Source organism: Glycine max, chromosome 9, assembly GCF_000004515.6.
Source record: "Glycine max cultivar Williams 82 chromosome 9, Glycine_max_v4.0, whole genome shotgun sequence".
NCBI classification, from domain to species: Eukaryota; Viridiplantae; Streptophyta; class Magnoliopsida; order Fabales; family Fabaceae; genus Glycine; species Glycine max.
Genome location: NC_038245.2, coordinates 5,858,365 through 5,883,756, shown reverse-complemented (window position 1 = coordinate 5,883,756; position 25,392 = coordinate 5,858,365). Strand labels below are relative to the sequence as shown.

At 31.8% G+C, this 25,392-nt stretch overlaps 2 protein-coding genes across 2 annotated transcripts; both read right to left on the bottom strand.

Moving 5' to 3' along the window:
* Positions 1 to 16,697: 16,697 nt before the first annotated feature.
* Positions 16,698 to 19,277, bottom strand: LOC100777703 (glutaredoxin-C4-like). Its single transcript, NM_001254577.2, has 4 exons — positions 19,102 to 19,277; positions 17,599 to 17,672; positions 17,145 to 17,243; positions 16,698 to 17,025 (listed from the first exon to the last, which is right to left on the bottom strand). Exons 1-4 carry the CDS (start codon positions 19,251 to 19,253, stop codon positions 16,949 to 16,951), a joined length of 402 nt encoding a protein of 133 aa, NP_001241506.1. The 5' UTR covers positions 19,254 to 19,277; the 3' UTR covers positions 16,698 to 16,948.
* Positions 19,278 to 22,670: 3,393 nt separating this feature from the next.
* Positions 22,671 to 23,556, bottom strand: LOC100500481 (uncharacterized). Its single transcript, NM_001248032.2, has 2 exons — positions 23,192 to 23,556; positions 22,671 to 22,978 (listed from the first exon to the last, which is right to left on the bottom strand). Exons 1-2 carry the CDS (start codon positions 23,376 to 23,378, stop codon positions 22,857 to 22,859), a joined length of 309 nt encoding a protein of 102 aa, NP_001234961.1. The 5' UTR covers positions 23,379 to 23,556; the 3' UTR covers positions 22,671 to 22,856.
* Positions 23,557 to 25,392: the final 1,836 nt, after the last annotated feature.

Below are 25,392 nucleotides of genomic sequence, written 5' to 3'. Positions count from 1 at the left end.
GAAATATGCAAATACATGGCCGGAAGGAAGAAGGGTAGTCGATTTAGGTATGTCAAGTGTCCCCTCAGCTTGATCAAGTACTTTATCTGGCATACTAGCCCTCCAAGCCTTTCTTTTGGCATCAGCCAAAAAGAAAGGCTTTATGATATGTCATAATGGTTGCTAATAACTCCCCTGACGGTTATGTGCCTTTATTGCCACAAAGTAATTGTTACATCATGGATGTAACAATTACTTCCCATGTATGTTCACCTTCCCACGTTGGGTACCGAAACGTCATAGGATCTCAATCGTAAATTTTTGTTGATCAAATGATGGGGACACGTTGATGGTTGGGCCTAGCCTCAGGCCCAACTCCTATAAATAGGGGGAGGACCCCTCTTCAGTTTTCGTCCCTAATATCAACTTCTTTGCTCTAAGCCGAATAATATTCTTCGCTTTCAGTCTAGTAGTGTAATAATCAATTCTTTTTTAGGTCCATAATAATGATGTTGGTCAAAGGTTCGTCATTGAGGGAGTCATTTGGAGGCGAGTCTGAGATTCGTGGGTACGATGACATAGATTTTGAAGTATTGTCCAACTCCCACTCCTTAGGGTTGGTTTTTTCTAGTTTGACTGATCGTTCAGCATCTACGAGGTCTAGCGACCTTTCGACTTTTTTGAGCCAACTACTGGCAAATACGGCTGAAAAGGTTGGTGAGAGCATTGCAACTCTAGTAGTGGTTGTCGTTGCCGAGGGAGGGACATCCCAGAGGGTTGCTTCTCGGCGTAAGAAGCACCCAGTGCTGAAAGAGAAGTGTCTGCCTCCCCAATCATGCTTTTGAAATACACGTGGGTTGACGGAGAGGTAGGCACCTACTTCTCCCGATACAACCATGAATCAGACTTGACCAACCTCATAAGTTGGTTGTTGATTAGCACTATGATGGATCCAGAGACGTGCCTGATCACTCTCCGCATGGTCTAGTCGAATGCGACACCACCCACGAAGTTCATGTTCATGAATAGAGAGAATGAAGAGGGATTTATTTTACAAGTATGATTGCTTGTTTTACTATATGCATGTGAGAGTCCCTTTTGACGACTTCACGATGGGTGTGCTCTAGATACTCAATGTGGCTCCGATGTAGCTTCATCCAAACAGGTGGGCGGCCATGTAGGCATTCCACGCACTTTGCTCGTATAGCTTGGTGTCGGCAATGCCTGGGCTCTTCTTGCATTACTTCAGCAACCGCTCGCAGGAAATGGCTCAGTGGATATCATTGATTTGGCTGTCGAAGCATCCTTTTTTCGCCCTTTTTACTTCCTTTTACAAAAATTTCAAAACTGGTTACTCAAAGTAACAATAAGGCTTGGCATTTGTTCAGGTTGGCATGTATTCCCCGAGGAGGTGAGCATGAATGCCAAAAACTTTCCCCTTTTTACCTCGAAGACAAATTTCTCAGGGTTCAGGCTTATGTTGTGCTTTCTGAGCTAGCGGAAGACTTCTTCTAGACACACCAAATGGGTTGTCAAGTCATCGGATTTGACCACCATGTCGTTCACACAGACTTCCAGGTTTCGTCCAAGTTGACCCTAGAAATCTTTTTGCATCAAGTGATGATACGTGGCTCTGTCATTTTTTAGTTCGAATGGCATGACTTTGTAACAAAAGTTTGCGGATTCAATGATGAATGTCGTTTTCTCCTCATCCTTGGGATCCATCCTTATATGATTGTAGCCAGAATAAACATCTAGAAAACCCACCATCTTGTGTTCGCCCGCTTGATCGACTAGGTAGTCAATGTTTGGTAGTGGGTACGCGTCCTTGGGGCACACTCGATTCAATCGTGTAGTTCGTGCACATTCTCCACTTCCCGTTCGGCTTCTTGACCATGACAACTGTGGAAAGCCAAGTGGAGTAGTCAATTTCTCTGATGAATCGGGCAATTGTCAACTTGGCTACTTTTTGCCACATTGCTTAACACCTCTCTTCTCCCATCTTTATTTTGCTTTGGGCAACTGGTTTAACATCCTTACATATAGCTAGCTTATAACAGTGAAAGCTATTGGATCAAGTGGCAAGAGACATGGAAGAGAGGTCTTTGCTTTCAGAAATAGTAGTTACCTTGGGCTGTCATTCCCTACTTAAACATCTTAAGACTTTATTAATTAAATCTTCATTAGGAAAGATTTTTCCTAATGATGCAAGATGGTTTACTATATGTGTAAATCTTTTTTGCAAACTATGGATATTTTCATTTGGGTTCATCCTAAATAATTCATATTCATGGGTAAGGGTATTTATTTTGGACCTCTTTACATCTGTGGTTCCTTCATGGGTTAATTGGAGAGTATCCCACATCTCCTTGGCATTAGTACAATTTGATACTCTAAAGTACTCATCTATTCTTAGGGCTGAAGTGATGATGTTTTTGGCTTTGAGATCATATTGGATTCTTCTCCTATCTTCTTCTGTCCACTTATCTCTAGGTTTTTAGGTTGTAGTGCTTGTGCTTACATCTACTATAGTGGGTATGTGTGGTCCTAATTCTATTGCTTCCCAAATATTTAGATCTATGGCTTCAACGAATATCTGCATGCGGGTTTTCCAATAATGGTAACTCTCACCATTGAAAATGGGTGGTCTGTGAATGAAATTTCCTTCAGGAAACAAGGGATTTGAGGAGGCCATTTATCTTGAAGTGGTTAGACTTTCTACAAGATACCTGCTTTGATACCACTTGTTGGATCAAGTGGCCTCAGAATAATTAAGAAGGGGGGTTGAATTAATTATTCCTAAACCTTTACTAATTAAAAAATTACTCTTCTAAGGTTTTTACTAAGTTGTTAAGAGAATAAGGAGTAGAAGATAAACTTAACAGAAAGTAAAAACGGAAATTACATGCACAGCGGAAATTAAAAGAGTAGGGAAGAAGGAGACAAACACACAAGAGTTTTTATACTGGTTCGGCAACAACCCGTGCCTACATCCAGTCTCCAAGCGACCCGCGGTCCTTGAGATTTCTTTCAACCTTGTAAAAATCCTTTTACAAGCAAAGATCCACAAGGGATGTACCCTCCCTTGTTCTCTTTGAAACCCTAGTGGATGTACCCTTCACTAGAACTGATCCACAAGAGATGTACCATCTCTTGTTCTTAGTCAAACCCAAGTAGATGTACCCTCCAATATGTTAAGACAAAGATCTCAAACTGTTAAACCTTTGATACTTTGTGAATGGGGATACAAAATAATTCTCAGACGGTTAGTCCTTTGAACACTTTTGTATTAAGGAAAGGGAAGAATCAAAAGAATTCTCAGACTGTGTCATTTTGAATTCATTGACAAGGGAGATAGGAGATACAAAAGAATTCAGGCGGTTAGTCCTTTGTTCTTTTGGAAAAGGGAGAAGAGAGACACAAAGAGAATTCAGGCGGTTAGTCCTTGGCGAATTCTTTTTGGCAAAGGGAGAAGAGAATGAAAAGATGAATAGCACAAATTTTCAAGATTTAGAAAACCAAAAAACTTTGGAAAGCTTTTGGTACAAAGAAGAAGAAGAAGTTCAAAGAGATTTAGGGCTTGTAAAAGATTGATTAAATAAGTAATCAAGATTCTTGAAATGCAAAACAAAGTCTTGCTTTTATAGACTCTTCAGGTCTGGTCAAGACAACCATTAGAAGAGTTATAACTTTTAGAAAAACTTAAAAACCAATTTGAAAAAGTCAAAAATCATTTGAAGAGTTACATCTTTTGATTTATTCAGAAACAAACACTGGTAGTCGATTACCAAATCAGTGTAATCGATTACACAAAGCTTTTATGTGAAAGGATGTGACTCTTCACATTTGAATTTGAATTTCAACGTTCAAAGGAACTGGTAATCGATTACCAAAACATTGTAATCGATTACAGCTTTTTGAAATTAATTGGAATGTTGTAAATTCAATTTGAAAACTTTTTCAAAACAATTTTGCTACTGGTAATCGATTACCAGAGAGTAAAAACTCTGTGGTAAACATGTTTTGAGAAAAATCATGTGCTATTCAATTTTTGAGAAAAACTTTTCATACTTATCTTGATTAAGCCTTCTCTTATTTCTTGAATCTTGAGTCTTGAATCTTGATCATGATTCTTAAGATCTTGAACCTTGAATCTTGATTCTTGACTCTAAACTTTCTTCTTGAGTCTTTAATTCTTCTTGATTCTTATCTTGAACTCTTGAATTGTTCTTGATTCACTTGAGTTGTTCTTTGATTGATCTTTGATTCACTTGAGTTGTTCTTTGATTGATCTTTGATTCACTTGAGTTTTTCTTTGATTGATCTTTGATCTTTTTTTCATCACCTTCATCATCATCTTTTGTTATCATCATTGTTATCATCAAAACACCTTTGAATCACCATGAAGCTTTGTTTCTGCAAAAGCTTGAATCGATGACAGGCATGTTTGCTGCGGACCATGTGAACAAGTCGGCGTGTTCTTGGATGACTTGTTGTATTCGGTTATTGTCATCCTTAGGTAGTTGGTTCCCCAACTGAGTAATCTATCCATCCTTAGGGCCGAGTTGGAAAGTGGTTGTCTCTTCAACCGAAGTCACTTGGTTATCATCATTAGTTTTGGGGTTGAGCTCTAGTCCTTTTACCTCCTCGGCTTTTGCTCTAGCATTCACACAGTGGACAATTTACGAGGCTTCCTCTCTCATGTGACGACATAACCTATGGTTGGCCATGTAACATTCTCTGGTTGTCCTCTAGTTAGCATGCACAATTATAATGGTCCTAGCATCCAATGAGAACTTCATCACGAGATGAGGAGTTAAAACAACTACGTCGAGCGCATTGGGGGAGGGACGACTAAGGAGGATGTTGTAGGACGTGTGAGCATCTACTATCATGTATCATATCTGCATGCGGGATCTCAGACTCAATTATGTCCATCTGTTTGAAAATATTTCAAAACAAGATGTCGGTCGAGCTTCCTTGATCTATAAGGGTCTTCTTGATGATGGAGTTGACTATTTCGATACTAATAGCCATTGGATTATCTGTACCGGTCAATTGACTTGAAGTCATATGTTGTGAAGGTTATGGGCAACATGTTAGGTACTCAGTGCCAAGAGATCATATTGATGGACCAAACTTGCCGAAGGTGTCTCTTTCGTTTGAAGGCAGTGGCCCCACCCCCAGTGAAGCCTATGGATATGGTTTTTATGACTCACCTCGGTTGGTTGAAAGGTCTCTCTTCTCTCTCCCTGGAGTGACTTCGACTACTTCACCTTGCTGACCAGCTTGTATGTTTTCAATCTCTCCCTTGGCCAGGCTCGAGTCTATTCCTCCCCTCAGGCTTGTACGAATGTGGCTGGTGAACGAATTCCTTTAGGTGGCCAAGCATAATGAGCTCCTTTATCTTGTCCTTCAAAGCATTACACTCCTCCATTGAGTGGCCACGATTGCGATGACACCGATAACATTTAAAGTGGTCAGCTTTTGGTAGGGTGTTGGCTCTCTTAGGCATGGTCAAAATATTGACGACTAAGGCATGATCCATGATATGGGATCTGTAGGCGGTAAGAGTAGTGTACTAGGTATAACGCAGTTGATCCCTTGTCCCGAGCTTTGTTAGAGTCGAATTTGTCATTATCATTCCTGGCCGACATGGCATCGACTTGTACCTAGTTCTAGTATTCAGCCAACTCCTTCATTTACATATACTTAGCCACTCTCGTCTGTAGTTCATCAAGATTAGATGTCAGCTTCTTGCGTAGGTTGCTGACGAAAAGTCTCGACTGTAACGTTGTTATTAAGTGATGCATAGCCACTACTGGGTTCAAGTTTTGGATATTCAATACGACCTTTCCGAAATGTTTCATGAAGGTCATCAATAGCTTCTTCTTCTCTTGTTTTATGTTGACAAAAGCCACAGATGTTAGGTGGTAAGGGCGACTAGTAGGGAACTATGTTCCAAGGTAGGTGGCCAGGGTGTCAAAAGAGACCACAGAGTTGGGGGTAGTCGTGTGAACCAATGAAACTTCTGCCTCTTTAGTGACATCGGGAATACCTGGCAGAGGATTGCATCATCCGTGGTTTACAGGCTCACTTGGGTAATGTACACATCCAGGTGCTTGTTTGGGTCTATGGTATCATTTTATTTCTCAATGGTCAAGTTCTTCCATGTTGAAGGAACAATCGCCTCTATGATGCCAAGGACGAAAGGGTTCTTGAACTGCAACAACTATCTTCGTACGGTGTTGAAGGACGGGGTAATAATGTTCGAACGCACACTCGGATTAGTGGCTCTGGGTAAGTTGACTGCGGTTGATTTTGCCTCTCCTCCTTCTGGTGAGTTAGCCTCAGGTTGTCGTGACCTATGTGCCTCCTGGAGGTTCGCATTCTCGCGTCGAAGGGCAACGATTTCCTCGACATGATGTTTTTGCATCTCAGAAACCTGAGCCTGTAGTCTCCTAACTATTGAAGACATGTTAGTCTAATCTTCTACATGAACGTCTTCGTTATGGTGATTAGCTGGTTTCTCCATTGTTGTTGTGTTTGTACCAGTTCTTGTTATTACCATGAACTCTTAGGGTCAGGATATGTCTAACCCAACCTCATGATGAGTGCCAAAATGTTCTTGGCACAAACGGACCAAGTACCTGTCCCTTTGTTGAAGGATCTTCTTGTTGTAGTTCCTTGTCGAAGTCTTGAGTGTGTAAGTGTCCATAAGAGCGAGGGGGGATACCTGCAAAAGACACTCTAATGCTCAAGTGAGGGTTCAGCTCAAAGTTGTTAATGGTATATAGTGAATATTTGAGAATGAATCAATTATCTTACCTAAGGGTTTACCCTTTTTTATATTGACATTATTGGGCCTGAGGTCTATAGGCCTACACGTCCGGATTACCAGTTGTGTAATAGACCTTCTAACCATGTTTAGACATTTCCAATCAAGTAATTACCTTTAAGTAGATTTATTGATAATAATCACAGTCGAGTAGTTTCTGTCGTCCGTATATGTTGAGGGTCAAGATGTCATGTATGAAATATATGGATATGTGACCGAAGGAGGATACTTGGTTTGGATGTGCTAAGTATCCCTTTAATCTAACCAAGTACTTTATCCGATATATATATATACTTTTCATTTAAAATAATTAAGAAGATGTCAAAAAGTATGTGTAAAAATAAATAAATGAAGCGTTACGCTTTCCCCAAAAGAAATCTTTTTTTTTAACTGAAAGAAAAAGAAAATTTGTTATGACCATATTAGATAAAAAAAAATTATAATTACTCTGTAGAAGTTTTTCTCTTTTAATTTAAGAATTTAACTATTAATGTGTAGAAGAAAGGGATATTTTAAAAATCTAATTAATCTAAATATAAGGAAATTTTTATATTTAGATGGATTAGATTTTTGTCTCTTTAATTGAAGAACTTAACTACTACGGTGTTGAAGTTTTTTTTTTTTTTATCTTATCATCCAATCATTAATCAAATATAACATTGTTAATTTTTTAATAATTATTTTAAAATTTATATTTATATTAATTTTTAATTGATTTTTTTAGATGATTAATTTTTAATTGATTAACAATATAAAAAATATTACGTTATGATTTATTAAATTTAAACTCTTAATCTAAATTGTATATGATATCTAGAAGTATCTCTCATAGGCTAAACTAATTTTCCCATTAGGTTTTTGCAATAACAGTGTTAATTTTAGTTTACACGACAAATGCTCATATGATGTAATATCTCTCACAAGTTATCATGTGTCACTAATTTGATGAAATTAATGCAGTAAACTAGCAAAGGACCAACTTGGTTTAATAAAAACATCTTAAGAGATAAAAAAAAAAAGTAAAAACTTAAAGAGACCAAATTTAAACTAAAAATTAAAATAAGGAACTAAAAATACATTTTAATCTTTTGGTAAGTGTCCTATTATTAGATAAAATTCTTAAATTTCAAAATTAAAAGGGAGGAAGGGGGAGAGAGAGAACCATTAAATAAGAAGGTTCACATTTTTTTTTAATTTTTCGATAGATTTTAACCCATAATAAAAAAAATGTTAAAACAATATGTTAATAGTATTTCTCTAAAAAATTTTACGTAAAATTATTGTTTTATATTAAAATATTGAGAAAATAAATAATCAAATTATTTTAAACCTTCTTTACTTAAAACTCACCAATCAAAATATCAAATTTCATATAGAAAAACTCAAATTTCTCCCCTTCAAATCTTTATATCTCACATCTTATATTGTCTTTTAAATTTTACCCAAATTTTACTAAATTTCTTAATTTTGAAATTTTAAAATTATTTTTATATTTCAAAGTCATTATAAAAATATTAAATATTTGCATGGGAAATAATATGTCAAAAGTTTTGAATAAAAGAAAATTATAAATAAAACTAAATTTATTTAATTTTAGAAAAAACTCAATTCACTCATATCAAACTTATATTATAAACTAAAATTACAAAGTCTAAATTATAGGAGCTGAAATATCCACAAAGTGATCCCATTTTCAATGATAAAATTCCCCACAACTGATGGGATAGTTCATTTGTGTAATTTGTTGGAGTATGACGGGGGATTTTAGTGAAATAAATTGACATTAACTTCGAGTTATTGGAGTTGCCACTGATTACTAGTTGACATAAACTCAAGCAATTAATATGGTTGTACCTAAGCAGGGCAGTGTTTCAGAATTAATGTTACTTGAGACTTTAGGGAGTCAATTATTTATTCCCTCGCATGTCTCTCTTAGTTTGTAAATTTGTTTCAAAAATCACTAATTATTCTTTTCTAACAGAAGTAATGTTTTTAATATTTACTGGTATCTTGCCTAAATATCTAAATTTAAATAAATTCAAAATTTTAATTTTTATAAAAATATTTTATTAAACAATTATTTTGCATGTCATAATAACTTATGTAACTTATAAATATCTTAAAAATATATTTGATTAAAAGAATTATGTTTAATAAAATATTTTGTTGATAGTAAATGAGGTTGGACCAGACTGAGATTTAGCGTTTCCCTATTGAATTGATGAATAATCAACTAGAAAACGGCTAAAGAGTGATGATGGAATTACCCAGGGCAAAGGCAAACCTTTGTCATTGGAATGTATGTACTTTTCTTTGTTCCTTTTTATTTATTAACTTTAAAGAAATATTTTTTTTAAATAGAAAGATATTTTAAATTTTCTTTTATATATAAGTTTAAGATAATAATAATTAGGGAAAAATTCACTAACCTCTTTAAAGTCTTCTCAAGTTATTGACACTCACACTCCATCTAGTTTATATATATATAAAAAGAAAAAGCACTCATCTTTCTTAGCATAGCATAAAAGCATCCTTACGACCTGAATATCAATCTCTTCTTTTAAAAATAACAAAAAATACACATTAAAAAGAAAATTGATTTTTTTTTTATAAAAAATCATTTATTAATAAGCTTAAACATGAATTTAGTCCACATTTAAGTTCACATTTTTTTTTTGAATTTTGGTTAAAGCAAATATTTTATTTATTTTAATTTTCATAATTTTAGTTCTTGTAAGTTGATGTTCTAATAATTAAAATTGAAAAAAATAGTAAATTTATAAGAAGAAAAAAACTTACAAAAACTAAAATTGATAAAAGATAAAAGGTGTTCCATAAAACTAACTAAATTCAAATTTAAGACTTAGTAATAATACATATATAACAGAACTGTTGAGAATTCAGGAGTGCGCAATATACAACATATAATTGTTTTTGCCTTTCTAAAAATTATAATTGTTTTTGCCTTTCTAAAAATTGTGGGGTTGCAAAGAAAGAAATTCTCTTAGTGTCTTTAGCTTTTGTTATTTTTATAGGATGTGTGTGTGAGACCGAGTGTGTCAATTGATTAAACAAATAAGAGGTTATTTAAAATCTATAGGGAGTGTGAGTGTCATTTTGAGAAAATCTTACGACAGCAAAAAAAAAGCTTAATTACTAACAAATAATTACCGATGGATTAAGAATTTGTAGTTAAAAATTAATTATCGACGAATACTAATTCATCGGAAAATTCGATGGATGTTACTCACGGATTTTCCTTCAGTAATAATTTCGTTCTGTCAATAACATATAAACATCCGTAAGTAACGATAAAAATGAATAAAAAATAGAGAACTATCCATTTTCTTATGCCAACAAATAAAAAAAACAATGAAAACCTTAAATACCCAAACAAGTTTGCATGCTTTACGTTTTTAAATAATAAATACGATTATATATATATATATATATATATATATATATATATATATATATTAAAGGTTGTATTATTCATTAAAAAAGTTTATTATTGATAATTGATGTGCATAAGTAGATTATGTAATTCAAACATATAAGAATTAGTAATACCTTTTCATTTTTATTGTTTATTTTTATGTGAATCATTGAAATTTCAACATTTTTCTGAGTTTTTGTGCAGTAAGTGTCTTAAACTACTAATTTATACTGTTTTGATGATTTTTTTTTTTTTTTTGCAGTTATCCAGGCAAGGGATAGAGAGAAAAGTTGAAGCCTAATGATTTGCGCTGAGCACGCTAAGCTTGCTTAGCGAGCCGTGTCGCTTAACGGGAGAGTGTCCGCTCAACGTGAAGAAGCAGCAGAAAGACTGCAGTCAAGCGAAAGGACTCTTAGCACACATGGTTCGCTTAGCGTCCAACCACTTACTCGCATTCAGCTTGCAGACGCGCTCAGCGTGCAATCGTAGGATTTCAGACTCAAGAAAGGTTTTTAAGAAAAAAGTTGGGGGAGGGGGGAGAAGGGAGTTCGTTCACATAGCAGGAAAAGCCCTAAGCTTGAGCCAGAGGAAGAAGATAATCATTGGGAGCCCACTCTCTTTCCCCACTTCATATTCATTCCCTATCCCTTCACCTTTTATACCCTTTTGTATATTTATACTCGTCATGACCATGAAGGGCTAAACAATCCGTTATTGAGGAGATTTCCACCAAACTCTCTTGATGTAAAAACTCTTACTATCTATTTAATATTATTGCTAGTTTCATTAGGTCTTCTTGTATTTATTTCCATGTACTTGGTTTGATCACCCATTTATATGTTATGTTAGGGTTTAAGAATTGAGGAATGTGGTTAATCCTTAGAACTTGGAAGAACATCTAAAATGCTTCATTGTTATGGATAATGTGTAGTAATTTAGCCAAAGTGTACATCTTTGTTAGTCATGCAGTTCACTTAGTTTAGTTCTTAAGGGATTAAGGAAGAAACTAGGAGAACTGGGCTCTCTCGTGTGAAAAATCATGGTTAGAGTAATTTCACAGATGTAAATCATCACTAGAATAATATTAAATAGAGAAAAATGATCCAAATTACATTAAAAAAGGTTTCGGTAGGGAGTCCTCGACATAATCAAATCATGTATTCACTTTTCATCATCAAGCTCAATGTTTGTTTTCTTTACTCAATTTTAGTCTAGAATCGCACCATCATTTAATTTGCATCCAAAACGACTTCGTAGCATTTTCCCAAGTCATTCATTAATTGTACACAAATTGAATACGCACTAATTGAGCACAAACAAAATTCATGTGAAAATGATATTCAATTTTACCATTTAAAGTACTACTTAGATAAATTGGTGCACTTGTCAATTAGTTAACAATTATATATATATATATATATATATATATAAAATATAATATTTTTTTTAATTTTCTACTCTTAACTATAATATTAAATAAATTACTATAAATTATTTTATTTATAATATATATTAATTAAAAAAATAAAACGCACTTGTTAATAATGAGAGTATGTGAATGTAATTTTTTCTATTAATTATTATATCTTTTAATTTTTTTATTTTTACCTAATTCTTAAAAATTTTATATACTTGTTAATAATAAGAGATAAATAGTGATAAATACTATATTAAAAACTTAAAAATAATTTTATATGAAAAATATATTAATTATATTTTTTAATATACTTATTATCTTCTAAAATGTACAAATCATAACACGTTGCATTTGATTCTTAAAGCAAATTACACTGACAAGTTTTTAGTTTTTTTTTTAGATTGCACAAGATATTATTCATCATTTATTCTTACATTAATTCTTTTAATTATTTGAAAAACATTAGTACATTTTATAAAATTGTTGTAAACACTGAAAAAAAAACAGCAAAGTTATCTATAATCTCAATAAACCTCAAAGATATTGGTATATAATTTATTCTCTTTCTATGCTCAAACGAGGAGCATGAGATGGAAATGGATATTGGCCTGTATTGTTGATGCATCTACCTTAATCATATGCTGCTTATGACCCTTATAACTTGAAAGTTTCACGCTAGAAGAAGGGGCGACAATTATGCAAAACGTGGTAATTTCACGCTAGGAGTATACTATACGTGTACAATTATGTCAAAATTTCAACGTCAGAAACGTGATTGTTTTGGGATGTGTTTGATTTAAAGAATAAAAATAAAAAAAATTATCCCACAAAATGAGTATTTACTCCAAAAAAAAGTACAGTCTTCATCTTATTATAATCTTAGTCTTTTGTTATTTTACATATATAAAAAATAAATAAATAAATTTAAAAGAAAATCAATAAATAAATTTAAAAGAATATTATTTTTATAAATTAATCTTATTATTATTAATTTATTTTATTTTTATAGTCCATGTTAATATCTTAAGGGATATAAATAAAACAAAGGTAATTAACGTTATATTAATAAACTAAAATAACAATTATTTTAAGATATATTTTTCTTTTTACACAACAATTATAATAAGATAAAGAAAGTAAAAAAAATTCTTCAATATTAATTTCTTCTTAAAAACAAACAAAACCGACATGATAACAATGTTGGAGAAGAAAAGAAATAAAGAACAAGAATTAGCATAATCCAAAAATACAATTTAATGGTGACACGTTCTACAATATTGACATTTCTTTTTTTATATATATAATTTTTAAAATGAAATGTTATTATTAAATATTAATATAACTATCATACAAGATTATTTTTATGGGACAGCACGTGAAAAAGATAAATTATTTGGTTTTGAAGTTTAAGGGCGCACATGTGTTGGAATCGTATTATATTTTCGTATTTCATTCACACCTGCTCTCGCATTCACAATGATCACAAGATTACTAATGAGTGGTTAATCATCTTCTTGGCATAAATGAAAAGTCTCAATTGGTTAGTAAATACAATAGGAAACAAAATGCACTCAATGCTCAGAAGGAGAAAACAGAAGACAACAACCATAATGAAAATGATGATAATAACATGTTCACACGTATTTTATCTTCATAGATTTTCATATAAAATACTATTAAATAATGGGTCAATACGGATTAACATAAATAGTCTAGGACTTAAAAGAAAATTCTCACGTTTCTACAAGTGTAGGTTTGGCTCATACTAAAGGTATCTAAAATCGCGTTTAGTGGATATTTTTCTCTAGAGAAATTTCTCAACATCAGAGAATATTGAGTAACTTTTTTTTTAACTGTTATCGTAGAAAGTATATATATATATATATATATATATATATATATATATATATATAAAATTTTTATTGATAATTAATTTTTATTGAAAAATCTGATTTATTATTTATTAAGTGAACTTTTTTTCTTTTATTCATATTTTCTTTACTTATAATACTCAAATCTAAGATGTTTTTTTAAAGAAAATCAAATTTAATACCATTCAAATTAACAATTTCTTAGTAAACATTGAATAACTATATATGATTAAATCTGTATAAAAAAATACTATATGATTAAATAAAATTGATTGTGATTTAGGATTGATCGGTAATTTTGTAAGATAATCTCTGGTAGTTACTGCACCTTGCATGATAGGATTAAGGGTGCCAACCCCTTCCTATCATATATTTCTTCCCCCAAAAAATATTAAACAATGTCTTAGATTTACTGTAACTTTTTTAATAAATCAGATTAGATAAGTTCAAACTATAGACAAAAAAAAGGAAGTTTTACCAGTGATTATTTAATAGCAATCAAGTTTTACTAACAGGTTTTTACCACCACAGTTTAATTTTATTTTGGGCGGTTTAAGATAATTAATGATGATTTCTAGAGACCGCAACAAAATTTCAACGAAATGTTTAATTTTTATTTTATGACAATTTAAAACTTTCATAAAGTTCACTTGTTAATTGTTATAAGCATTAGATTTGAAGAATATTAAAGATGAAGGTAGGGAATAACTCCAAAATAGTTTATATATATTTTTAATATGAATGCATTAGTAACAAAAAATATAATTATTGGACAGACAAACCAATAATCTTTCAAACTTTAAGTGATTTGTTTAAGGGTTATTTATGTAATTTAATGACTAATTTTTAAAAAGAGATATGAGTGCAATAGCAAATCACTTATATATATATATATATATATATATATATATATATATATATATATTTCCAGTATAAAAGGTTTATATTGTTAATTATTTAAAATTATTATAAATATAATTATTATAAAAATTAATCAATTGATCATATATGATAATTTTTTTATTAAACGATAGTTTTAAATTCTTAAAACAGTTTATGAACTTGGACTATTTGGTGAGAAATTTAAAAAGACAGATTACTAAATAAAGTTTACGCAACTACCTTAACAAATTCCTTAATCCACAGTAGCAGGAAAAGTCAGGTACAAGTTACTTAACCCTATAGCATGACAAAAACATAAGATAACCAAGTATACGGTATACCCCATCAATGGTTAACATCTATTAATGCTCCACAATGCAACATAAATAAATAATAACTATCGAATTATCTTATGGATCCTTTGATGACATAACGTTAATAGAGTATCAACATCATTATTATATCATAATGCTATTACATGATAGAAAAACTAAAAAAAAATAAAAATTAAGGGATTAAAACAAAAAAAAACCTTAAAAAACTAAAAATACTATTTTATGAGAACCAAAAAATTATTTGAGCTTTTACTAGTTAAACTGACTAGAGTATATACCCGGTGCACAAAGGGTGGATATAATTCAACATTTAAAGGACAATTAGGATATACAAATACACTTGAACTTGAATGCTTCTCAGCTTCTGACTAGGTCTCGTGTCTCCAAATCTTAAGGACCACCGATACCATCAAAGTACTTTTATTTGATGAAAAGTTTGAAGTGCACGTGTAAAGTTGAAGACTCCAGATTGCAATTTTTTCCTCAAAATATACATCCTATGCTCAATACACACCATCAAACGAAGGAAGTGATATGGCATACATATTCCAAAGCAGAAATTTTCCAAGCCATCCTTAATCCACATAACCATGATGCGGAAAAAATTCCATCTAGAACCCAATGTATATATAAAGCAGGTTGGATATCCTATACTCAAGTGGGAAAAGGAACCCTATTGTATGAAGAAAAATGTTTGAGGAAACCCATTAACCTATCCAACACCTAGAAAAATAACAGAGTTAAAAGAAAAATTAGAAATGTTGATGGAGTGTTTAAAATTAAAAGGTATTTGTGTATTATTACTCATTGTATGAATCAAGGGTTGTTCCATTGAGACTTATAACCCATGTCTAATCGATTTTCACGTACAGAATTTAGAATAATATACAACTTGCTGAAGAGTTTCAACAACAAAAAGATTGACAATTATGATATTGGATTATTGGTAAGTATAGTTAACAGGAATCATCAGGAAGGAATTGTCGAGAGCTGCATGATACTGACCTACCGACTGAAAACCAGTTAAGAGCATACAATTTTTTTTTTTTTTTTCAAAAAAGTTCCGATCTACATCCATGTTCATTCAATTTACTATGTCACATGATCATAAACTTTTTCCCGAAGAAAGGCAAAGCACAAGTGAAATATATCTTTGGAGCATGCTTGTGCATTATATGAATCGTTTTCTAACTGTACCATATTGTACTAATTTTTGTACCAGACCGGTTTGATTAAATAAAACTGAAATATTTTTCCAAATAAGTTCAATTAGAACTGAACTAGAATTATTTTTTTCTAAAATTAGAATAATTAAAAGAAACAGTTTGAAAACCAGTTTAAAACCGATTTGGTAATGAAGTGATTAATATGTTAAAGCTAAGATTGAATCATTGGGTATTACTTAAGTTGGTTCATTTGCCTAAATAATTATTGATCAAACTTTACTTACCTTTTTGGCCAAACTTTGAATTAGTCAAGATCTTTTTACCTTAATGAACCAGAGGATTAAAACAAAAAAAAAACAGTTCGATTCTCAAAACCGATTTAAAACTAGTTCGAAACTAGTTCAACCCCGGAACCAGTTTTTTAAATCACTTTGGTTCCCAACTGATGTTAAAAACCGGTTTTGGAATTTGGTTAAAAAACCAAACGCGTAGACTGGGTTTGATTTTATTTTTTTTCGAACCAGTTTTTGCACACCATTAATTTGGAGGATGACCTTTAAGGTATTTTCAATCGAATGGTCGTTATAAGTGCTTATTATGGTAGGCTATGATAATAAGTTCTTTTTTTTCTCTTCAAAATAAGTTTAAACAAACTCACTCTAAGAGATCAGCTATTTGGTCTTAAAGAGGCGTGAGCGCTTCTATTGGTTGGCCTTATGCACTAAACATCATAAAATGAATAACCACTCCATTCCAAACAATGTAAAATGGGATAGAAGTAAAATACAAGCTATTATATGATGGGGTATCTATCTGAGCATGTTCAGTACAAACAAGGTGGAAATGGGGGGGCGATGGTGCATTCCTGTGATAATTAAAAAACTATCCATCACATTACATATAAATGAAAACTTTACCAGTGCCAAAATGTAATGTCACCCTGCCTTCATATGTAAAGATATCATACTGTCACAGAATACAGTTGCAGCTTTGCGACATAGTTTACCCTAATTAACAACCTGATTCAGAGATCATCATGATCCTTTTTCTCGATTCCTAGAAGTTTATGCAGGTGTCCGCTCTCGTAAGCTTCAACAGTATCTGGAAATCGGACAGTAAACAATGAGCATTTGAGGGAATATTTAAGGTAATTTCCAGGAAAATCATATTGTGTGAACATGGACAAGGCAATTTTTTCTTCTTGCTAAGAAAAGACTTACCATCTGAGCCTCCAAGGTGTTTTCCATTGATGAAAACTTGTGGCACAGTACGCCTCCCAACAATATTAACCATGATATCCTGAATCTTTGAACCATCCTCTGCGAGAAAGAAACCTCACTATCTAAGTAACAGCAATGAGCTAATGAAACCTTAACATAATTAAACAGCATTAACATTCTATCAAAAACACCCCTTCTTAAGTTTTCTCTCCCTCTCTACACTATGTAGTTACCAAAAGAAGAAAACTATCTATCACAGCTCACACTGCTTTAATTTTTAACCCCACAAAACTTTCAGTCCATGGACTGGGATGCTAACCTGGCCCTGCTTTTCAGAAATGCCAATTATGAATCTTTCATTTGATTCTTTTCATCAGAACTAGAACCAACTATAGTAAAATCATTAATAGTATATACTAGAAAGACAAAAAGCAAGCTGAAGTTTTTGGTTTACCTCTCTCATCGAGCTCAACAACATGTGGAACTTGGTTCAACTCTTTGAAAACAGCTTTTGCTCTTCTACAGTACCTAAACACCCCAAGTAAATCAGAAGAAAAAGAGGTTAATCAGTACCCCAAAATTCATTTAATAGATACTTTCTTTTCTTTTTTCTGAGGTGGAGTAACAAAGTTCTGTGCAAAGTTAAGAAACACTGAATGGTAATGCACAATGTTTATGAATATAAAAGGAATGCAGGCAAAAAGACCTTTTAGCTATGAAGCATAGACACTCTTCCTACTTGAGGTGTGAGTGTTAAACACAATGTCTATCTGAATGTCAATCCTAACACCCATACGGTACATGGGTGCTCAATTAAAAAAAATTTGTTGGTTTAGATATTTGAGTTAACACCTCTACATACATGAACACTTTAAGAACACTAGTTTTATTAAAAATAAATTAAAACATTAGAAAAAGTCAGATTAAAATGTAATAAAAAACATTAAGTATCTCTTAGTATTGTGTTATGAGGATCACTATCATGTAAAGAAGGTGAATATATAAGAATACACAAATATTGATTAGCAATTTAGATCTTTCTCATGTTACTTATATTTAATTTCATTTGAGTTTCTCATCGTCTCCTTCTTAGAATTTAGGGTTGGACCTATATCATCCCTACAAATCCGATGTGCAAGGTGAGGGTTACTTCTCACCTATATACACTATTTTGGCCATATCATCAGTCGATATGGAATCTCCAACACTCCTTACACACAAATATCATGCTATGGTTTCTATGAAGAGTTTGTACTCCCTAGCTTTTAGTGTTTCTTTAGTGTTTTACAAAGCACTGATTAGTGATTACACAATATCATCAGGTCAATACAGTACAGTTTCATTACCCGATGCTCGGTATTAATCTTATGTTTGTATTTTCCCATTACCTGGTTAATGCATTTGGATCATAAAAATCAACCTTAATCCTTATATAGTAGTGTTTTCATTTTATCATCTTATTTCCTTCGCCTATAAGTGTTTATTGAGAAGTTTATCCAAATCTCATGTCAACACAGTAGAGTCCTGTTGAAAACACAAGCAATTCAAAAACAATAAGATGTGATCCCAACAACATACATCCAAACAAGGAGCAAAATGAAGCTGCCAACATAACACAAACATTTGCACAAACGAAGTGAAGAAAAACAACATTGTCAATCACAATTCACACATAATGCGCAATTGACACACGAGAACAAGATCACATCAGTTCAGATATCGAAATCCTATCTTCCTCAACGAAAAATGTCAAATAATAAAAAAAAAAAGCATTTTTATGAAGCCCATTACACTGAAAGACAATTCCCCCACAAAACCAGATCCAACATCACCACCACCACCCAGAAAGAACAGATTTCTAATTTGAAACTCCAATCAACTTGCATTCCCATAATCCATAAATATAAAAACGAATCAAATCAACGCATAAAAAAAAGAACCAAGAGTGTATACGTACGGGCAATAGGTCTTGGAAAAAATGACGATCTTGTGGGAAGTGATGGTTTCGTCGACGAATTTACCCACTGATGAAGCTGAAGCTGAAGATTGGAGAGAAATTGTTGCCAAAGCTATCAGCACCAGCGCTGTTACCGCGAGTCTCGCAACCATGGTTGAATTGGAGTTAGAGCAAGTGCTTGAGAAGGACAAGACTTTGGAGTTTTCAATGTTGTTTTTTGTTCTGAGAATTCAAGGAAGCCTCACCGTTGATTACAGATATTATCAGCGATTTTGAACCGTACGATGTACGCCGAAGCAGGCATCAACTTGTAAACGGGTTTCTCTTGTCGGGTTGGGCTGGATCATGGGTGGGTTTTTTTTGTATAGACATCTCTACTCGAGGCAATTTTCAAGCTAGACCATTCTCCTTCTAAATATTTAATGTAATTTTTATAACTATTTAAACTCTGTTAAGGTTTGTATTAGTTATTTTAGAATTTTAGCAGGATTGCTTTAAAAATAATATTTGAATAATTGTTCGTTAAAAACTTAATTTGTATTTAGAATAATATTTTAATTTTAAAAATATCAATGTCAATATCATTTATTGATAAGTTATTTTTTTAACTTATGTATGTTTTTGTTTCCGATAAATGATTAAATTTTTGTTTTATTCTCCAATATTTTTTAAACCTTTTTGGTCCCTTATAAATTTTTATTTTGTTTACGATCCCAAAGTGTTTAAGGTAGCGCTTGAGTACCAAAGACAAATATATATATATATATATATATATATATATATATATATAGAGAGAGAGAGAGAGAGAGAGAGAGAGAGAGAGAGAGAGAGAGACAAAAAAGAATTTAAAAATTATTGGAGACCAGAAAAAAATCGTTCGTTTCTCATGAACTATAAACAACTTAAATATAAATATGATTATATTTACAAGTTTTACATTCAAAATCAAGTTACATCAATAAAAAAGACAAAAAAAAATATACTCATTAATGTCAATTTGACTTGATTTTTGAAAAGAAAAAATAATCTTTTTTTAAAAATCATGAAACTAATTTTCGACGTAAAGATCATCAAAATTAATTGTCTCTCCCAAATATTAATTTCTTATTATATTATTTTCTTTTAACGGTCTAACATATTCATTGACATATAAAAAAAAAATTAAGAAAGCATTAATTATATTAAAGCATAAAAAATATCTAATATGGTGCTATTGGACTCACGAAAAAAAAAAACCTTATTGAACTTGTTTGAACTTTTATTTAGTGTATTTCGATGTATTAGTTTTAAGATAAATTAGGATTTGACTCCAAAACATTTTGCTCATCTATATTAAGAAATTTGACATTTTACCATCCAGTGATTTGTTCCATCGTTACCATGATATATTCTCATCTATTTTTAATGATAAATACACATTAAAAACAAAAAATTATTTTGTCTGCTAATTATTTAATTTAAATAATTGTGACTTTGACGAGTATATGCTATTTTATTTTAATTAAGCCCGATTGGTGGGACTTATGCCTTTACCCCAAAACAAGAAATCCTTAAAATATAGTACTTATCTAACAGTTGTACAGTGTTGTAACATATTGGCATGATCCAATGGATTAACAGTTGGCTATTAATGACATTTGATTTCCTTTAAATGAAATCTGAATCTCTATTTTCAAAGTTTTTTTAATGAAAAAAACATAACTGAAATAAATAATCTCACAATGTTATAAATATTCTCAAGCCTTAATAAAATTATCTAGCATAGAAGAATACTAGTAATCCTAATCCAAAAAAGATTTACATCCAATGGCTACAAGTAAGAGGTGTAAAATGGCTGCCTATGAGTCCCATATATGCGTCAAGATTAACATGCTTCATAGAATTATTATTAATTTTAAGCTTACACAAAATGAAAAAGTTTTAAAGTAAATTTGGTCTCTAGTCATCTTTCAATTTGTTTCACAACAGTAAGTTTTGGTCCCGAGCTTTGCAAGTTAAATTATACTTACCAATTCTTCATAAAAGCAAACTATTTACTTTTAATGAATAAAAAAGTATAAGGATTAATACTCTTATACCTTTATTTTATTTTTCTTTCAATTATCAAGGGTCCCCCTTGTCTATGTTCAGAGATTCATGCTTTGATCACAAATTGACACTACTATATTTATATTGTAAAAAGCTAAATGTGTGCAAGAATTTGAAGTATTAAACAAACAGCAAACACTCCACTATGACTGAACCTAACACAACAACACATCAGACAAAAAACGCAAAGTGGTATGCTAACATACCTCGTGTTGCCTCAATGAGAAGAAACTAAGTAATGCTAGTCACACATCAACTTCTCTTACATCACCTAATACCTTAGGATATGTTTAAACTTCTCCATAAACACTTAAAAAGGAAAATAAAATAAAATAAAATATATTTTTTCATAAGTTAAAATTAGCTTATACATACATAAACTAGCTTTAGCTTATGAAAAAGCTTATTTCATTTTTTCTTCGTACTGTTTTCTTCTAAAAATATTTATAAAGAAGTTTTATCCAAACTGACTCTACCCACAAAGCATATAGGTATGTCACCAGAACTACTTGTTTTGCTCTTGACAGTTTCCCAAAGAAATAACATACCACAGGAGCTGTCCAGCACAGAAAATCAAAGCATAATCGCATAAAAATATGATACATCTACTAAGGCAAGGCAAGTATCAATTCAGATACTGTCTTGCCTTCATCACACTTTCTAAAGATCAAATATGCTACAATTGTCAAGCTAAAATTCTAAGATTCTGTCCCAAGGGCAACAGCTATAATAAAATTGAACAGATTTCCTCAAAATTCCTTAGGCATTTCACTCCTACGTATTTCAAATCACAAATTTAACCCTGAAAGAATAATGATTGCCTTAATGATACACCTAAGCAAAAATGCAAACGCGCACTGCCCCACACAAAATTCTGGTTTTTGTATAGCTGCCAAAGATCTTGTTTACCAATCTTTACAAAGAATATGAAAACAACAATGATGTTTAACTCATTTAGCAAATTGAGCTCCATGAGAGCCCCTAAAATCAACCACTTCTATTTGCAAGCATACCTCCAACACCAGAAATTAAATCGAATCTTATCCCAAGGTCCCACCTATTTGCCAAATGCAACCTTGCTTCAATAGGAACAAAATCACTCAATTATCAATGATGCATGAATCGAAGATTGCTAAATGATAAAGAAACAAATGCATTACAGGTTGCCACACCCATCATCTGACTTTCTACCTTGTATTAAAAGGCAGAAGATACCTTAAGACCCCATTAAAAAAAAAATACAAAAGTAGAGGAAAAGAAAAAGAATCAGGTGATGATATGAAATTTCTACAACTCACTTCCAGACCAGTTGATGTGGTAAAAGAAAACACTAGAAAATATCTTCAATTATTGCTTCTATTATTCATTCCCGTCTTATAATCATACAGAAATTCAGTCTATTCCCATTCATCAATGGAGGGCAAAAAAAAAAAAATGGATATCAGCAGGATAATTGCCACAACATAAAAAAAATAAAAATTGCAACCATAGAAAGTGCCAGTATATGATATATAGCAATCACAAATTACAATCTAAACACTCATCATTTGTCAGACAAAACAAAAAACACAACACCAGAAAGAAAGAACATAGAGTACAACCATGGAAGATCTGTACAAGAGGAAGCTATGTGAACCTAAAGTATGAGACATGGCTAGCTAGTAGAGCTACACGGGTGGTATGTTAGAGAAAGAGAACCCTTTGTATCCTTTGTAAGCATAATACGCAATCCGCGTGTAGTAGAAACCCGGTATGAACAAGATAAATCCCAGAATTGCAAAGAAGATCCCTATCAACCATTCAAACAAAACCAAAATCAAAATCAACAAAAGGGTACAAAACAAATCATAAAGAAAAAACCCAAAAACTTTTCCCTTTTCAAAATACCACACCACGGCCAAAAAGTTTTAAACTTTAGCAGTAATTTGTAATTCCCCAGCTACCCAGTTGCAATTAGTACTCTCTAATCTGAAAATCAACATTTTTCTTCTTCTTTTATTACCGTGAGCAGTGTCGCCGCCGACATGGTTGTAGGCCATGAGGGAACCGATGACGATGCCGAGGACGCCGCAAACGAGGAGGGAAACGGCGAGGGCGATCTCCTTGATGGGGGGTTTGTTGTTGACGGTGTACGAGGTTCCCATCATGACATCCTCGTCCGAAATCGAAAACGCGTGATCAACGTACATGGTTGCAGTCTCTGTCGTTTGTTTCCTTAGTACGGACGAGGTTGTTTCGATTAAGAAGAAGAAGAAGAGGGTTGGGACGGTGGTGGTGGAACTTGGAAGGCTTGATTCAGCTTTCGCTTGCTGTTTAAGACTGAGTTTGGTGTTGAAACGGAGATTATTAGAGGATTGACTAAAGATTAGTTAGAAAGGTCATTTGCTTTGCCTTCTGCCTAATCTACATAGCTCAAAACAAGCCAACAATCCAAGGAAGGATTCTTGTACACCTGATGATGTCAATTGTTTACTTTAATTACACTATTTTAATTAAATTTATATTAGATTAAAAATTACTAACGGTTAATATTTTTAATTTAAAATTTTATTTCATGTTTATAAATAGTTTATACTTAAGTATTTATTTTCCTTCTAAGTTTCTGTATTTAATTTCTTTTTTTAATTTTAGTTCCCATATAAAAGCTGTTATTTTTTCTATTTAGGTTGTTGTAAGGGTTTTTTATATATTTTTAGTCTTGCAAGTTTTTATTTGTTATTTTTAATTTCTTTAATAAAATATCTCAAAGGATCAAAATCTAAAAAATACAAACTTCCAAAGAATAATAAGAATGAACACAATATTATTTTATAGGAATGAAAAATTATAAAAATATAAACTTATAATAACAAAAACATATTTACCCCAATAATTTATAATTATTATTCATTATATTTAAAATTTAAGTATTTGAAATTAAAAGTTTTATTTCACGTTTATAAGTGTTTTATGAATATTATAAAAAAAATTGAATACTTTTCTCAATTGGTGTGCAATCTTGAATGAATTGGTTGAAATTTCAAATAATTATTGAAATTATTTTAATATATAAAAATGTATTATTTATTTCATATTAGTGTGTGTAACTTAATTATTTAATTAAAATGTATTAAAAGCAATGCAAGTAGCTTGCATATAGAGATAATACAAAATTTTCTGTTTAATACGTAATGTTTAACAAAGGTAAAACTGCTACAAGATAAATTCAGAATTTCAGATTAATGTAGAAACAAGATGCAATTAGAGACTGCAAGGCATAACCTTTTCAGGAAATTTTTTTTCTTTCTTAAAGGACCTTTCAGGATCTAGTCCCAACTCATTCGAAAGACTGTCCTTCACGGATCTTGGAGGATTAAAACGAAAGAATTCTGCAAATATAATGACCAAATAAGTAAATGAACCTAGAATATTTTTATTTTATTTTAAATACTTGCATCTGCCTATACAGTTCATTAATGGGACAAAAATTTGCATGCTAAATTAAATTATGAAATACCGAATTAAAAAAAATCATGAAATGTATAACAATATTAATTTTTTCTCTTCTTAAAATGTAGTATTTTCAAGCGCCCGGGCAGTATTTTTCTAATTATCATAATTTACAACAATTCCCCCCACCCATCTCACTCTTTTGCTTTCTTAAATTAGTAGTATTTGTTAGGTCAGCTTTGTTGACAAATGACAAATTTCTTGCTATACTTCACTAATGTTATGCAAATTGTCGGTCTTACTTTTCTATAGCAGCCCAAAAATTAGTGTTTATTTTTTCAGAAATTGTTCATTTGTTAGTTTTTTTTTTTATAGCAGGTGGCAACGAACCTGCAATTCAAAAACTAGTATTATTTTATCTTATGAATTAGGACCCGAATCCCATACTCTAATACTGTTTTCTCATCTCTCATTCAGATTTATTTCGTGGAAGGTGCAAGCAAACTAACTTGTCATTTTCAATTCCACAACTTAAAACTTTAAAGTACACGTGGATAGAAATGGGAAGGCAACATTCATTGTCTAGAGTTTTAAGCCAAAAGATAAGTTGCATAGATATTAGGAATTGAATTTTTATCATTAAGATTTAGATGACTTAAATGTAAAGTGAAATTACATAAATGAAGATTCAAATTACATAAATGAAGATTATTTGAATGATGCATTGAAAGTTATTTTTGTTTTAACTTAAAAGAGAACTTATTTATTATAGTT

Bases quoted from the DNA above. Each gene is read 5' to 3' on its own strand.
- LOC100777703 (NM_001254577.2), bottom strand. From the start codon at position 19,253: ATGGTTGCGAGACTCGCGGTAACAGCGCTGGTGCTGATAGCTTTGGCA. The intron at 17,244-17,598 runs GTAAACCAAAAA...TCTTTCTCGCAG, and splicing joins TGTTGAGCTCGATGAGAGAG to AGGATGGTTCAAAGATTCAG. The intron at 17,026-17,144 runs GTAAGTCTTTTC...TCCGATTTCCAG, and splicing joins ACACCTTGGAGGCTCAGATG to ATACTGTTGAAGCTTACGAG.
- LOC100500481 (NM_001248032.2), bottom strand. From the start codon at position 23,378: ATGTACGTTGATCACGCGTTTTCGATTTCGGACGAGGATGTCATGATG. The intron at 22,979-23,191 runs GTAATAAAAGAA...AATGGTTGATAG, and splicing joins CGGCGGCGACACTGCTCACG to GGATCTTCTTTGCAATTCTG.